Source organism: Pteropus vampyrus, unplaced genomic scaffold (assembly GCF_000151845.1).
Source record: "Pteropus vampyrus isolate Shadow unplaced genomic scaffold, Pvam_2.0 Scaffold152, whole genome shotgun sequence".
NCBI classification, from domain to species: domain Eukaryota; kingdom Metazoa; phylum Chordata; class Mammalia; order Chiroptera; family Pteropodidae; genus Pteropus; species Pteropus vampyrus.
Genome location: NW_011888933.1, coordinates 48,134 through 62,736, shown reverse-complemented (window position 1 = coordinate 62,736; position 14,603 = coordinate 48,134). Strand labels below are relative to the sequence as shown.

Genomic DNA, 14,603 nt, shown 5'->3' with positions numbered 1-14,603 from the left:
TGCTTACTTTTCTGGATTCTTATTTTTTCTCAGCTTTTGGCTTGGAAGTATCATTAACAACATTCGCTAATTTCTCATTTTCAAAATACACAATAAGATATTCAACTTAGCAATTCCACTTCTGGGTACATATCCAAAAAATGAAAAGCAGAGACTCAACAGATATTTGTATACCCATGTTCATAGCAGCATTATGCACAATAGCCAAAAGGTAGAAGCAACCCAGATGTTCTTCCAAGGATCAATGATTGAACAAAATGTGGTCTATACATAAAATAGAATATTATTCAACCTGAAAATGGAAAGGAATATTGACACATGCTACAATATGCATGAAGCTTCACATTACACGATGTGAAATAAGCCAGTAGCAAAAGGACAAATACTGTATGATTTCACATACATGAAGTACCTAGAGTAGTCAAATTCAAAGAGACACAAAGTAGAATAGTGATTGCCAAGGACTAGGAAGAAGGAAGAATGGAGAATTATTTCTTAATGGGAGTTTCAGTTTAGAAAAATGAAAACATTTCTGAAGATGAATGATGGTGATTGTTGCACAACAACGTAAGTGTACTTAATGCCACTGTACTTAAAAATGGTTAAAATGGTAAATTTTATGTTCACATACCAGAATTTTTTAAATTCTTATTCAAATGATGAATTTTTTTTTTTACCTTTACATTTACTTAAATACATAGAATGAATACTATTTATATGCTTAATAGGGACACCTTCAGCAGGTGCTTTGTGGTTAAGTGTCAAGTCTGATAGTAAATAGACAAGCCCTTACTCTTGAAAAGCTTTGAGTCTGAAATATATTTTCTTTATTTATAATTATATGTGAAGAAAAAAATTACAATATATTGGAAAAAACAGCAAGATACAAGAAATAAAACTAGGCCTCATTTGGCTTTTTACTCCCAGGGTCAAGGCTCATAAATACATAAATTTCATATTGCTTCAATACAGATATCTTTAAATAAAGCTTTTTCATATATTACTATAATATAGAATTATATCTCCAGTTAATTTTCAAAAGCTATGGTAATATCTTCAAATGTGAGCAATGTAAAATAATCTGTTAAATTTATAAGATTTCACTACTATGCACTTATTTTATTAAAGAGTTCAATTAGAGAATACAGTACTTTTAAATTAAATTCTGAACTAGTTTTACCAATATCAATGAAGCACTTTTCACAATATAGTTAAGAAGTTAAAAAAAAATAAACAACTTTAGAAAACACACAAATTCCTTCTCCAGGGTGGGCTGTTTGTGCTACCATGAAAGGAGGAGGGAGGAACAAAGGGAAGATGCAGTGTTTTACTTGTCAATGTCCACCGAAACCTTTACCTAAGTCCTCCAGCTCCCTTTGCCACTCTTAACTTGAGGACAGTCACTTTATAAGCAACTGCATCTACACCCATCTTAATCTCTTTCATGCCATTCTCAAAGAACAAGTATTCTTCCTCCTGCCATAAGGTCCCTTTATAACTTTGTGATATGTATTTTTACATTCTCATCTCTAGCTCTTTCCCTTCTTTTTATTTTAATAGAGATGCTTACATTCCTTCCATCTTAAAAACAAAAATACTTTACTTGATCTTCTACATCCATTTTACTATAGCCTTATAGACAGCAGCCTTGAAAGTTGGCTGGACTCCTCTCAACTTCATCTCTATCTTCTTCATCCTTATTAATCCACTTATTTCTCTCTCCATCATGCCACTACGCTGCTCTTGCTAAGGTCTCAATTTATAACTGACAAAACCAAGACATATTTTTCAGTATCTCTCTTTGGCATCTGACAAAACCACCAAATATATACTCTCAAAATTTTCTACTTTCCCTTCAGAGTTGTTACTTTCTTATCTGCAATATATTCTGGTTTCTATGTTCTAAGTTAAATACATTTGTATGTTTTATAGTATATATTGTCATAAATAGAATTTTTAGAAAAATTTTAATGGGACTTAATTTCTGAATCTTTTGTTTCACATTGCAGTTTGCTGGTTACCTGGTAACAAGGCATTTAAAAAGATAGGGAATGCAGTTAGCATTAATATATTGGCTAGGCGGAAAACCAGAGGAGAGAAGGATCATTTTATAAACCATATAAATGTCTAGCCAATGTATTGTATACGTGAAACTAATAAAAAATTTTTTTAAAAAAAGAGTTATTACTTAGAGATAAATTATACATTTTAAACAATGTTTTATATGTTCTAAATTTGCTCATCTTTTTAAAGAAAAGTAGCTATATTATATTTTCTAACAAATGTTAGAAAATAAAACAATCTTTCCTTCGAGGGAAATATAATATTTTGATAATAAATGTGAAAATAAATGGTTTTTAAAAGAAATTTGTTACATAAAAAGTATTTTGAAAAAAATGTTTATTGTTGCCTAAATTAATAAATTAGTAAAAATAATAAAATTAATTAAAATACATATCGGCAACTTCAAAAAGCTGGAGAACTAATTTCTATTTGTTTTTAAATCTATCAAGCAAAGAATTTTAATAGGTGTTACACTCGTTACAAACTTTCAAAAATATACTTTCCAAGTAGTTTATCGGAACAGCTACTTGACATCAGGAAAGATAGCAATTACTACTGGATTTCAACAAGAACCTTTAAATTATTGGACAGGATTGAAAAAGTATGATTAGTAAACATAGCCAATGTTACAATTCTTTCATTTGAATCTATGTATTTTTATATGATATCTTTTTCAACTATGACAGCTATTAAAACCAAATATTCAAAAAACTGCATATAATTCCATTATTATTATATGATATTTTAAATAATTACATGTTTCACTCACTAGACTGTGAGCTATTTAAAAGTGGAGACTTTGTCTTCTTCATCTTTGTATCCCTAGGACTTTGACTATATGGCATACAAATAGTTATGCAATGTTTTGTGAATGAATGACAAAAAATACAGACAAGTACATTAAAATGAAAATATATACATACACACAAATACACATATACCCAAGTATATGTGTAATAGTGTAATATCTGATTAAGTTAACAAAACATTACCTAAAATGGGCTTAGCTTCAAATCGCAACGCTCATACACCAATTTGATGGTGTTTAATGGTTCAACTTATAATAATGACTTTCTTGATTCGGATATGTTCTCATAAATAAAGGTATCATAGTTATCCTATATAACACATGAGCATCTTTACTTTCAAAATGAATCATCAGTGATATAAGGAATGAATATAAAGTCAACAAAAAATAAAACAAAACCAATAAAAGAACGGTTTCCAGAACAGAATGATGGATAAATAACCCAACAAAAATAGAACTGTAAAATCATTAAAACTTAGACTTTCAAAATAACAAATTAGAACTAAAAATCAAATAATAGCATTTTTATTGTAAGACTAGATTTATATCTACTAATCTCATTAAGAATGTGATGGCTACTTTGTGTAATTTTCACTATGGCATAAATTTTCTTTTTAAGCTATATTAAAAAATTTTCACCAAGCTATATATTTTCTTTTCAAGCTACATTTTAATTTTTTAAAATTAATAAATCATATAATCATTGATATAATTATTTCCCAATACTAAATTACACTTAATCCTCTATGGTAGTTAAAGCAAAGAAGCCCACATTACAACTTCATTGGAAAAAAATTAGATGCATACACAAAATTATATTCTATTAACATCTTTAATTCTAATTGCATCTATAAAAAGAAAAATTCAAAGAGAAAAGTAAGCCAAGTAAAAGAGAATAAATGCTTTTCTCAAAAAAAAGGATAAGGATTCATAGTAAATACATATTTTTGCTGATACAGCAATAAATTGCTAATAGTTTATAGGGATTATTATATTAACTGCATTCGGAAAAAAATTTATCTTGTAAAAGCTGACATACAAAATGGCTAAGTAAAACTTAACAGGATTTTATGAATGGTATTTATCAATCTTCTGTGCCCAAACTATAACTAAGGTCTTTTTTTTTTTAAATACATTGCAAAGGCAGTATGAAATTTAAGAACATAAAATGTACAAAATGGAAGCTGTATTAAATAAAGCAGTAATTCTGTAGCAAATGATGTCACTGTTGTCTTTTTTAGAAACATTATAAAACTTCCTGGAAAGCTATCTCCTTCACTCTTAGGTTTATAGTCACCTTAATTATGTATGTTTGATGTTATCTAAAAATGTATCCATGGTCTATTGACTGTACTCTAATAGAGGTAAAGAAGAAAAAAAACAACGGAAATACTTAAAAGATAAAAACAAAATAAAAGTAAAAAGAGCAAGTCAAATTTACAAGCAAAACTATTCCATTGATACCTACCTCCTGGAAATTCCATTAGCCAGAGATTTATGGCTACAGGATTTGGAGGAGAGGGGTGATGAAGTTGGGGACAAGTTGAGAGGGGCAATCAAACTGTTGATGATCTCAGTCAGCTGTGCACTCTGCAAGAAAAACAGTCAACTTTTTACTACTGCTAAGCAAGAAATGTGAGTTAAATCTCAGGTCTTTAGTGTCTATTAAATGTTTACCTTCTCATGAAATAAGTACATGTTTATATTTTTAGTAAATATTTTAATCCATAAAAATGATTTTTACAGCTGATTTTTCCATTTATTATGAGTAAATCTACATTTTAAAGTACTCCTTTTCCATATCCTTTTTTGTTTCAGTTCCTTTATCTAATCATCCTAACCTCTAAAACATTCGAACTCAGCTAATAGTATCTACTATTATATATATTTCCTTTGAGGCAGCCAAATTAATAGTAACAAAATCATAGCTATAATTTATTAAGTGCGTACTATGTGCCAGGCACTATACTAGGCACTACAATATTTCTCATTTTTACAACAAACCTGTAAAGTAGATAATATTAGAACCACTGACATTACTATATGCAAGATCAATTTACAGATGAGGAAATCGAAGCAAAGAAAGATTAAGCAGCCTGATTAAGGATTGTAAAGTTGGTAACAATGGAGCGAAGATTCAAATTCAGGCTTGAAGCCTATGCCACACAGTTTCTCAAATTTTTCCTAACTCAAAAATGTCAGTTTTTTTATTTTTATTTTTTGGTATTCAACATTTTCATTGGCTCTTTTCTCAAACTTAAATATATGTAACATTTCTGTAAGGTATAATAATCAAGTTATTCTCAAAACAACCACCTACAACAATTATAATAAACATAGGTTACAACAATGGAAATAGTACATTTCTACAAAAGAATGACAACTATTTTCATTACAAATGTAATTTGTGTTCATTATATAAAAAAGGGAAAGTATAGAGAGGTTTAAAAAGGAAAAGAGGATCACCTGTAATAATATTTCACAGAGAAAACCACTGCTAATATCTTGGTATATATCCCTCCCTCTAGACTAAGTTTTTTGAGTATATGCAAACATGAGAGTATGTGTGTGTATACACACACACACACAAACATGTGTGCACACACACGCAGACACACACCCAACCACACACGCCATTTAAATTAAATCATGCCATATCAATTTTTAAAACCTGCTTTCCTCACCTAATATAGTGTGACACATTTTTTTAAATGTGTAGATTTATTTCACTATTTTTATTAACTGCAATATATTCTATTATAAAACAGAGGGGTATATGAAGTTATTATTTTGAAACTCTTCATTTGTATGAAACTAATAATATGCTATTAAAAATAATGAGACAAAATATGATAGAACTAAACCTAAAATTTGAATTCTTCAAAAAATCTTTTACAATAAAGAACCTGAAATGTTTTCACTATTTTCTTGAAAACTAATATGTACCTAATGACTTCATGTCAAAAATTATTACTCATTTTTAGATTAAAGCTCACTTTCAAATTGAAAGTGATACAAATTGAATCTTTATCCACTTATCAAGCATTTATTAGTTTATTCATGCAAATAAATTTATAGAGTATCTCATATTTTCCAATCTGAAGCACTGATATACTCTTATTATTTCACCTTTAAAAACATCATCTAAAATATTCTAAGCCACTATAAGTTGCTGGTCAGGTATGTCTGATTAATTGGTCCAGAGGTATAGCATTACAACCAACCCGTAGTTTTACCCTAATGACCACCCTACTCATATACCTGAGTCCATATTTAGAATAGGAAATTCAGAGCAAAAATTAGAGTAAAAGTAAAATTAAGAGAGGCATAATGTGAACTCTGAAAACAAAAACTAGTCAGCTTTAAAAGCCAAAACACTAGCTGTTGATAACAAGGTTTCTAATGTAAATACCCCAGCATGAAAAATTTTTTTAAATTATTTAAAGTTATAGTCAACTTTCAATTTATGAACAAAATATATTATCTAAAAATACAAGTATGCATTAATACTGTGAATCAATAAGTTATTTTTGAAAACTGATGTCAGACTACATATTTTAATTGCCAACTTTTTAGTGCTTTTGAGATACATAAATATTGTTTGGTAAGCAAAACATTCCCCTAACAAAACTAATTTAATCAAGTTGGAGGATTACCTGATCTATATTAGCCAGTTCTCATATTAAATCTGGTTCCAATATGGTCAGTGAACAGTTATATACCAGTAGATTATCTTAAGAAAAATATGTGTAATATCAGGCTTGCCACCCTTGCCACTTAACTCGCCTCTAGACCATCTTCCTTAGTAAGTATTTGGAAACAATTTTTAAGAAATTGGTCTATAAAAACATTATTAGCATATGTCTAAAGAGCAAATAACCAGTTCATAGGCAATTTATTAATGACCTCTATAAATGATTGCTGCAGCTCCTTTCTTCCTCTGCTCTCCCTATGTCTAAAGCCATTACTGCTATTCTCACAACTACTGCATCCTTTCTCTACCAAAGCCTCTGTCTGGCACTCCTGTCAACAGTGGGACCTAAAATAAACATGATACACAGGGCCAACTTCATGGGAGAGCTATCTGTGCAGCTGCACAGGGCTGCACTCAGAAGGGTCCTGTACTTGGTTAATGATCTGCTGTTACCAACTTAAAACTCTTAGAAATTGTTTTCAACGAAAGGCTATCCAATTTCATGTTGCAGATGGTCCTGCAAATTAGCCAGTTCTCATATTAAATCTGGTCCAATCAAACAAATTGGTGCTAGCAAGGAGAAAGAAAAATAAATAAATCTCTTTCCAAGGAACAAATAGTGACCTACAGATAAAACAGTAGAAGATCTGACTGACCAAACAAATACATTGTTCTGGAGTGTGAAATAAGTAGGGTCAAATTGAAAGAAGATCGATCCTATGGGATGAAGAGAGGGAAAAGAAAGAAGTGGGAATACAACCAATACTAATTTAAAACACCACTTATATGGTAAAGGGCATTCCAATTTAACATGATAATTACAAAAATAACTTACTAAATTATAAAATATTCATAAAAGTAATTTGATTATGCATTCCAATTAAGGAAAACTAGGCAATTGTAAATTTAACAAATATGGGGTGGGAGATGTTACACCATATTCTGACTCACCAGGATAGAAGATAATAGTAAACTGGTACTAAATTATTTCACAGTGTATGTCAGAAAGACTCAGAAAAATGAGGTGTGAGCACGCGTGAATCCATATTACCCAGTGGAACAATGTAATCATGCAGCTGAGCTCCCCACCAGGTACACTCTAGCAAATTCAGTCTGGTTGCAAGGTAACGAAACCCTAGAAAGCCAAGTTTGTTAAAAAGTCACCTAAGACTAAATAAAAATAAATGGTTTGATTTCAAAGGATATAAGACAGAATAATTAAACTTCTGGAATCATCTATAATAGGATTTAAATACCAGGAAAGGCTTTGGAATCAAAGTAATTTATTAGGAACTTCTTCAACTTTCTATTTACATGATCATTTTTCAATGATAAAACCCATGTTCCAATATTATCTTTCACTAAAAATCTCTACAACTAAATTAATCAACCATTCAGATCTATTAAGTTATACCAGTGTTCTTTCCCATGAAAAAAAGTCCGATAATGAGCAATTTTGTTAGAAGAAAGATTTTTCAAACAGTACAATAAATGAGTTATCATCCTATGGCTATGTACTAACACTTTACATATTATATTTAAATAATCTTATATATCAATATAATAGGAGACCAGTCATATGCTACATATTTTACTTGTATTTAATGTCAAATTGCCAACTTTAATAACCCATACTCCAAGCAGAAGCATACATTTATTCGAATAATTTATAAAATCAATTAAAAGTTATTTCATGTGATTCACACTTTACTCGTACTTCTCATTACCTGTTTTTCTATGTTACGAAGAAGTAGTGTAGGGCTACTTGGTGACATTTCAAAATCTTGTTCTGGTAAAGGATCTTGACTCTCTTGGGGAATCTGAAGATTCCTTGTAGTGTTTAATGAAGTTGCTTGGTCTGCAAATTTTATTTGTTTTTTCAAAATGTCTTTTGGAAGTTGACATTCTTCAAGGATCACTATCCCCTAGGCAAACAGCAATTAAAGAATTGAAATGAAAACAAAACAAATTTACTGCTAAATCAACCTTAATGTTACAGTGCACTTGAAACCATGCTTCTTATTATCCCTTGGAAATCAGAAAATACACACTTGAAAGTACAGTTTAACTTTGTAAAAAACTGGCTGATTTAAAACATGTGCAGCTATAATAACATGTATGGTTTGATGGATTAGGCTTGTAAAATATTGTCATAAATTATATACATGTGGTTATTTTTCTTCTTATTGGTTTTAGTTATTAACATTAAAAGCACGATATATTTAGAATAAAGTTAAAGGCTTATACGCAGTACTTGAACTTTTCAGACTGAAATTTAGAATATTTTTTGATATAATCTTCTGATATTTTGGTCACTAGCATTTCCATTTGAGTTTCTTATTTGAACAGTCCCAATTTCATAAATTAAAATACAAATCTTACAAACATCCAAACAACAATTTAACATGATGCTAACTCCTTTCAGAGCCCCAGTAAGGAGCCCCAAACCTGTTGCTGCCAGCCAGCAACCATGGGCAGGCACACACCAATGAGAGAAAATACTCTCTAGGCCAATCAAAGCTCTTGTTGCCTATAGGGTAGATGAGTTAATAATAAAGACACGTTTTCAACTTTGATGGAGTATTTTCTGAAATGTGAGTAACTGGAGGAATAAGTACAGATCTAGCTGCCTCTGAACAACCTGCCACACACACATTTTTTCCTCAATGAGCTTGCTAAACTTTCTCCCACATTCCCCAGCTTCTTCACTTCAACTGTTTCCACTCTTAGGTCTCTCAGAGACAACGGAGACAGGAGAGAAAGGAGAAAAAGGAGTACACAGATACGATCTTCATGATTGCATAGTCAGTTGTCACCGTAAAACTTCCTCCCTTCCTACCCCTTCTACTACATGTCCCCCAGCAAAGAATAATATTAATATATATTAGCTATGTAGGTGCAGATTTTTTAAAAGTGCCAATAAGCCCCTACAGACTGGTTTAAATGGTATTAAATGTCCAATGTAGCTAAAATATATTCTTGTAATAAAAAAAAACAGCCTAAAACATTAATGTAAGTTTACAGTATTTCAAGATGGAACAAATTAAATGACTGCTGTGGGTCAGCTTATATCATGTATAAGTACTATTTACAGGATGGAAACTGCCTATAGATTATAACATGCTATATATGAGTAGTTTTAGTCTATACTATAATTTAGAGAATATATAACTTTTAAATGAACATATTCAGCTGTGGTATTACACGTACATTTTATTATTTTGTAGTAATATATTACCACTGATGATTGGTAAGAGTAACAAATAAATTATTATTTATTATTTTTTTACCTATACTTACAAAAATGCTAGTAACTTTACAAAGAGAAAGGGATCCAATTTTTGATCATATCTCAATGACTACTTTCCTAGTACATACAAATATGGCCGTCAAGAAATCTGAAGAAATACATTTAAGTTTCTGTTTATTTGATATTTTAAAAATTAAATTATACTTGATAAATATAGCATCATCAATCTTGAAAACTCTTGAAAGTATCTGAAATATCCACTCAAAGTCTGTACAAGTCTCTCACTAGGTTTTTCACAAGTACCTCATGTAAAAGAAATTCACGTTTTCACCATATCGATTTAAATGTAATTATCTTTGGTTTGATTACAGTTTATATTATGGGCCAGGCTGCTGTGAACTAGACTGATTTCATAATCCCTACTTATAACATTGTTTCTATGGAAAAATTGCTTCTGAATTTCAAAAGCCCAATTTCTAAACCTTAAGAATATTACCATTTTTAAGTAGGAGCCTACTATAATTACTTTAATGAAGAACAGTGTCCTTAAAATTTAACAGGGGAAACATTCATAGTCAACTTCATAATCTATTTATTTCCCCTTAAACTGTTGCCCTAGACAAAACTCTCACAGTGAGAAGAATGTACCATGATTTTTCCCTCCCATGGATCATCATAATGTACATTTTGAATACCATACAAATTTGTTTGTCAATAAAGGTGAATTAAAAAAAAATATCAGAAATAGTCTAGCAATAGATAAAACAAGGTAAATAACAAGGACAGGAAAATTCTTTAAAAAGATGAACTGTGATGACTGAGACAAGTGAAAACTCTAGCAAAGATGAAAGCAAATCAACTGCCCCAGAGAAAACAATTGTTTCTGGTATTAACACTAGCGATCCCCACCCCAACTCCATGGGTCCTCACAGAGGAGACATAGTGTGAAAAAATAAACAACTGCCTCAGCAACATTTTATAATTTATATAAAGTCACCAAGGCTAATTTTAAGCAAAAATTGAAATGAAAATTTATTTATTTATTTTTTCAAAATGTACAATTTAAAAATAGGGAAGACCCTATTATAGGATAACAAGAAAAACCCAAAAGAGACCATTTAAGCTAGCCAGCCTCTCGACCAAGAATAAGTATTTAAAAATTTTTCCAGAGAGTGAGAAGAAGCTGTTGTCTTAGTGAAAAGCTAAAGCAGAGAAAAGGAGAAATATGAGAGTTGTAATGTGTTAACAAAGCTGCTCCAAAACCAAGGAAGAGGTGTTAATATCTGCTTTTTTCTCCTCCCCAAAAATTTAAGCAAAATTTAGGCTACCTGGAGTGTGTCAAAGAAGGAGCAAATGACAGCTTAAAGAACTAAAACTTGTAGGTCTACTAGTAGTAGGTCTACTCAGTCACAAACTGTCACTTACTGAAATAGGATATTTACAAAAGAGCATGCTCAATCTCTTCCTCTCCCTCTTATCTCTAACCGAAAGAAAGGGTTTGTCACTTTTTCCTTTCAAGATCTATTAAATAAAAGTTCCGTCTCACTCAAGATAACTACTCTTCTTGGTGTTTTTTCTTATAATAACTCTAGAAGCTATAAGATCAAAGAAAGTGCTTTTTCCCTATTCAGGATAATAGCACAACTAAATTACGCATAAATAAACAATTAAACATCTTAATTCCTAAGAAATGTAAGGAGAAACTACCAAAATAAATATTGTATCTTGATAGCATAATTGTAATGTCATTTTCCATAAAATAAATATAATGTGATTTTTAAGGGAACAAAGGGCCAGATACACATCTAGCCTGAACCAAGAAAAATATAAGGCCATATAAATTATTACTAGGCAGTTTATATTTCTTTCCTTAAAATAATTTATTCTAATAGACACAAACATATAATCAAACTTTTATAAATTCTTAACAATAATTATGTAACACTGTTTAGAACACACAGAATATTAAAATAACTTTTACCGAGTCAAAGCAATATGAACCAGACTGTCTAGATTCAAACATAAAACTTAGTCATCAGTTTAACTGGGAACTCACTTTCTTGGAAATTTCCAAATTGTTTTAAACCTGACTTGTTCTTAGAACTCTTTTTGCCATAAAAATGCTTATGATATGATATCCTTTAAAGAAGTGATCAAAGAGGAGAAATTATTTGGTGATCTTGAAAGGACTGGAAATCACTATAACTGAAAGCCCAAGTGAAGACAGTAAAAATGAAAAACAGTAACTACAATAATTTTATAGGAAACTTCCATTGGGAAACTGTCCTTGAAAATATTTCCCTCAAATCCAACAGACAGAACCAGTAAGCCTAAGGTTTTATTTCTATCTTCCTATCCACCTTCCTACAAACATCAACACCAAATTCAACACACCTTAGAGGCCAGCAAGCATCAAGATAAAAGGAATCTGAGTCTCTGAATGACCCTGTACAACCAAGTTGCCCCACCAGCCTGAACACCCCCACTCACTTTTGAAGCATTATGCATCTTTATAAATTCACTATATTTGGGAAACTTTGTAACAGCAGCTTAACCTGTAACTAATTTTATTGTTAGAACACGTAAAATAGTAAGTACATTTTTCAGTAAAACCTGTTAGAAATGTAATTACTGACTAAAAAAATAAGCAGATTGGAGTAGATATATTTAATGAGTAGTTAAATAGTATTAAGGTCCATGTTTTAAGTTAAAAAAAATAAGTATAAAAATACTGAATACTCTTAGTCATTGTAAGAATTATTTGTAGTTAAGGAGGTATATTAAAAATTAGGAGTAATTACAAAGAATAAAACTATAATGCATAGTTTCCAAACCAGCACAGGAAAAGAAAGGAAGGAAGCAAATTATACCAACCCAACAAAAGAGAGGTGAAAAACAAGACACAAATCTAGAGAAGAGAAATAAGGGCACATAAAAAATGAAAACTAATTTGAGTGGATGTTTTTAAACTATATACTTTATAAGCTACATATAGCTACGTATGTAGCTTGTAAAAGAAACAGTTAGGATAAAAAATTTCTATCTACCAAACAGTATTACTTCAAAATGTAAGAAGCAAAAACAGAATTACCAGGAGAAACTGAAAAATTCACAATGATGAGGGGACATTTTAAACAAATCTATATCAGAAACTGAAAGATAGATTTTTAAAGATATAGAAGATATATACAACAAAGTCAACCAGTTTAACAAAAAGAGAATTCTATAATCAACAAATAAAGAATATTCATTCTTTTCTGTTATACATTGAGCATTTACATGATTTGATTAGTAATATGTCACAAAAAATGAAATCCATACAGGCTAATTAGTTCAGACTACGCTATACTTAAATACTTAAATAATAAATTACCAAAAAAAAAAAAAAAAGAACCAGAAAAACCAAAGGTTTCATGAGTTCAGAAATATAAAGATGAACTATTAAATAAATCTTGGGGGGAAAAGGTTAATCACATTTGAAATAAAAAATATTAAGAACAGAACAACAATGAAAGAATTAAATATATATTATGTATTCAAAGCGATACTAGTATGAACCCAAAATAAGAGTTATGAAGTCAAGAAAATAAAACAGCAACAACATAGTAAAGCCAATAAAAATAAAACAAAAAAATAAAAGAGAAAAAACTAATGAATTAGAAAACGCAGAGATAAAGGAAGATCAATAAAACCAAAAATTTATTCTAGGATCAAAAGACACAAATTTCTGAAAAAAATCTGAAAACAATATAGGGGGACTTTTGTATTAAAAGCAAACTTATCATAGAGCTGTATAATCAAGATAGATTAGTAAATCCAGTAACAGATTCATACATATATGGAAAACTCAAAATGTGACAAAATGGTTAAAACTAGAAGGTGAAGATGAACTACTATAATTTATAAAAAGGTTTTCGTCTGACTATCCACATGAAAAAGAGAAAGTTAGGTCACTACTCTCAGAACAAATATAAAATTAATATTAGGGATAGGATTTCCTAAATAAGACACAGAGAGACACAACCCATAGAAGAAAACATTGATTCATACAATTATACTGAAGTTAAACTCTCTGTTCAAAAATAGGTACTTTAAAAACATGAAAAATCAAGGTACAACCTGAGAGATGTGTAATATTTACAACTGACCAAGAATAGTATCCAAACTCACAAACACATAACCACCACTGCCACCGCCACCCCCCAAAAATAAAAAAGATAAGTTAGCATTTAGACAAAAAAATAAAATAAAATAATTAATTACACTGAGGCCCAATCTCACAACATTCTGTAACAAATTAAAACAGCAATAAAATAATATTTCACACCCATTACATGGGAAAAATTAGGTCAAAAAGTATAAAATGTTGGCAAGAATGTGGAGAAACAAGAGCTCTTATGCACGTGACCAGTGGGATACTGATTATCCAATCACATCAATGAGTATGAGAAAGTTGAAGATAGTCATGCCTAAGATCTAGCACTTCTGCTTTTAGATTTATTGCCAAGAGAAGCTCTCCATAGGCTCACAAGAAAACATATAAATGGTAGTCATTATAGCACTGTTTTTACTGGCGTAAAAAATTGAAAAATGTCTATCAAAAAAACAGAAGAGATAAGCCTTCCATTGTACTCATACAAGTCCATTCCCTCATACAGTTAAATAACATACTGGGAAGTATAAAAATGCATAAATATTATGCTGAGCAAAAACAAGCAAGTTGCAAAAGAGTTTGTAATATGTATCATTTATATAAACTTTAAAAGCATGGAAAATAAATATATGTA

The 14,603-nt window shown here is 30.3% G+C and overlaps 1 protein-coding gene across 9 annotated transcripts in view; it reads right to left on the bottom strand.

The window, feature by feature from the left end:
- Positions 1 to 14,603, bottom strand: part of KANSL1L (KAT8 regulatory NSL complex subunit 1 like) — a 101,434-nt gene that overhangs the window by 48,752 nt on the left and 38,079 nt on the right. For all 9 annotated transcript variants that reach the window (XM_011369617.2, XM_011369622.2, XM_011369623.2 and 6 more), the window contains 2 exons: positions 8,294 to 8,491; positions 4,341 to 4,462 (listed from right to left, as the gene is read on the bottom strand). In XM_011369617.2, coding sequence (XP_011367919.1) covers positions 4,341 to 4,462; positions 8,294 to 8,491 — 320 coding nt within the window. The remainder of the gene's footprint in view (positions 1 to 4,340; positions 4,463 to 8,293; positions 8,492 to 14,603) is intronic.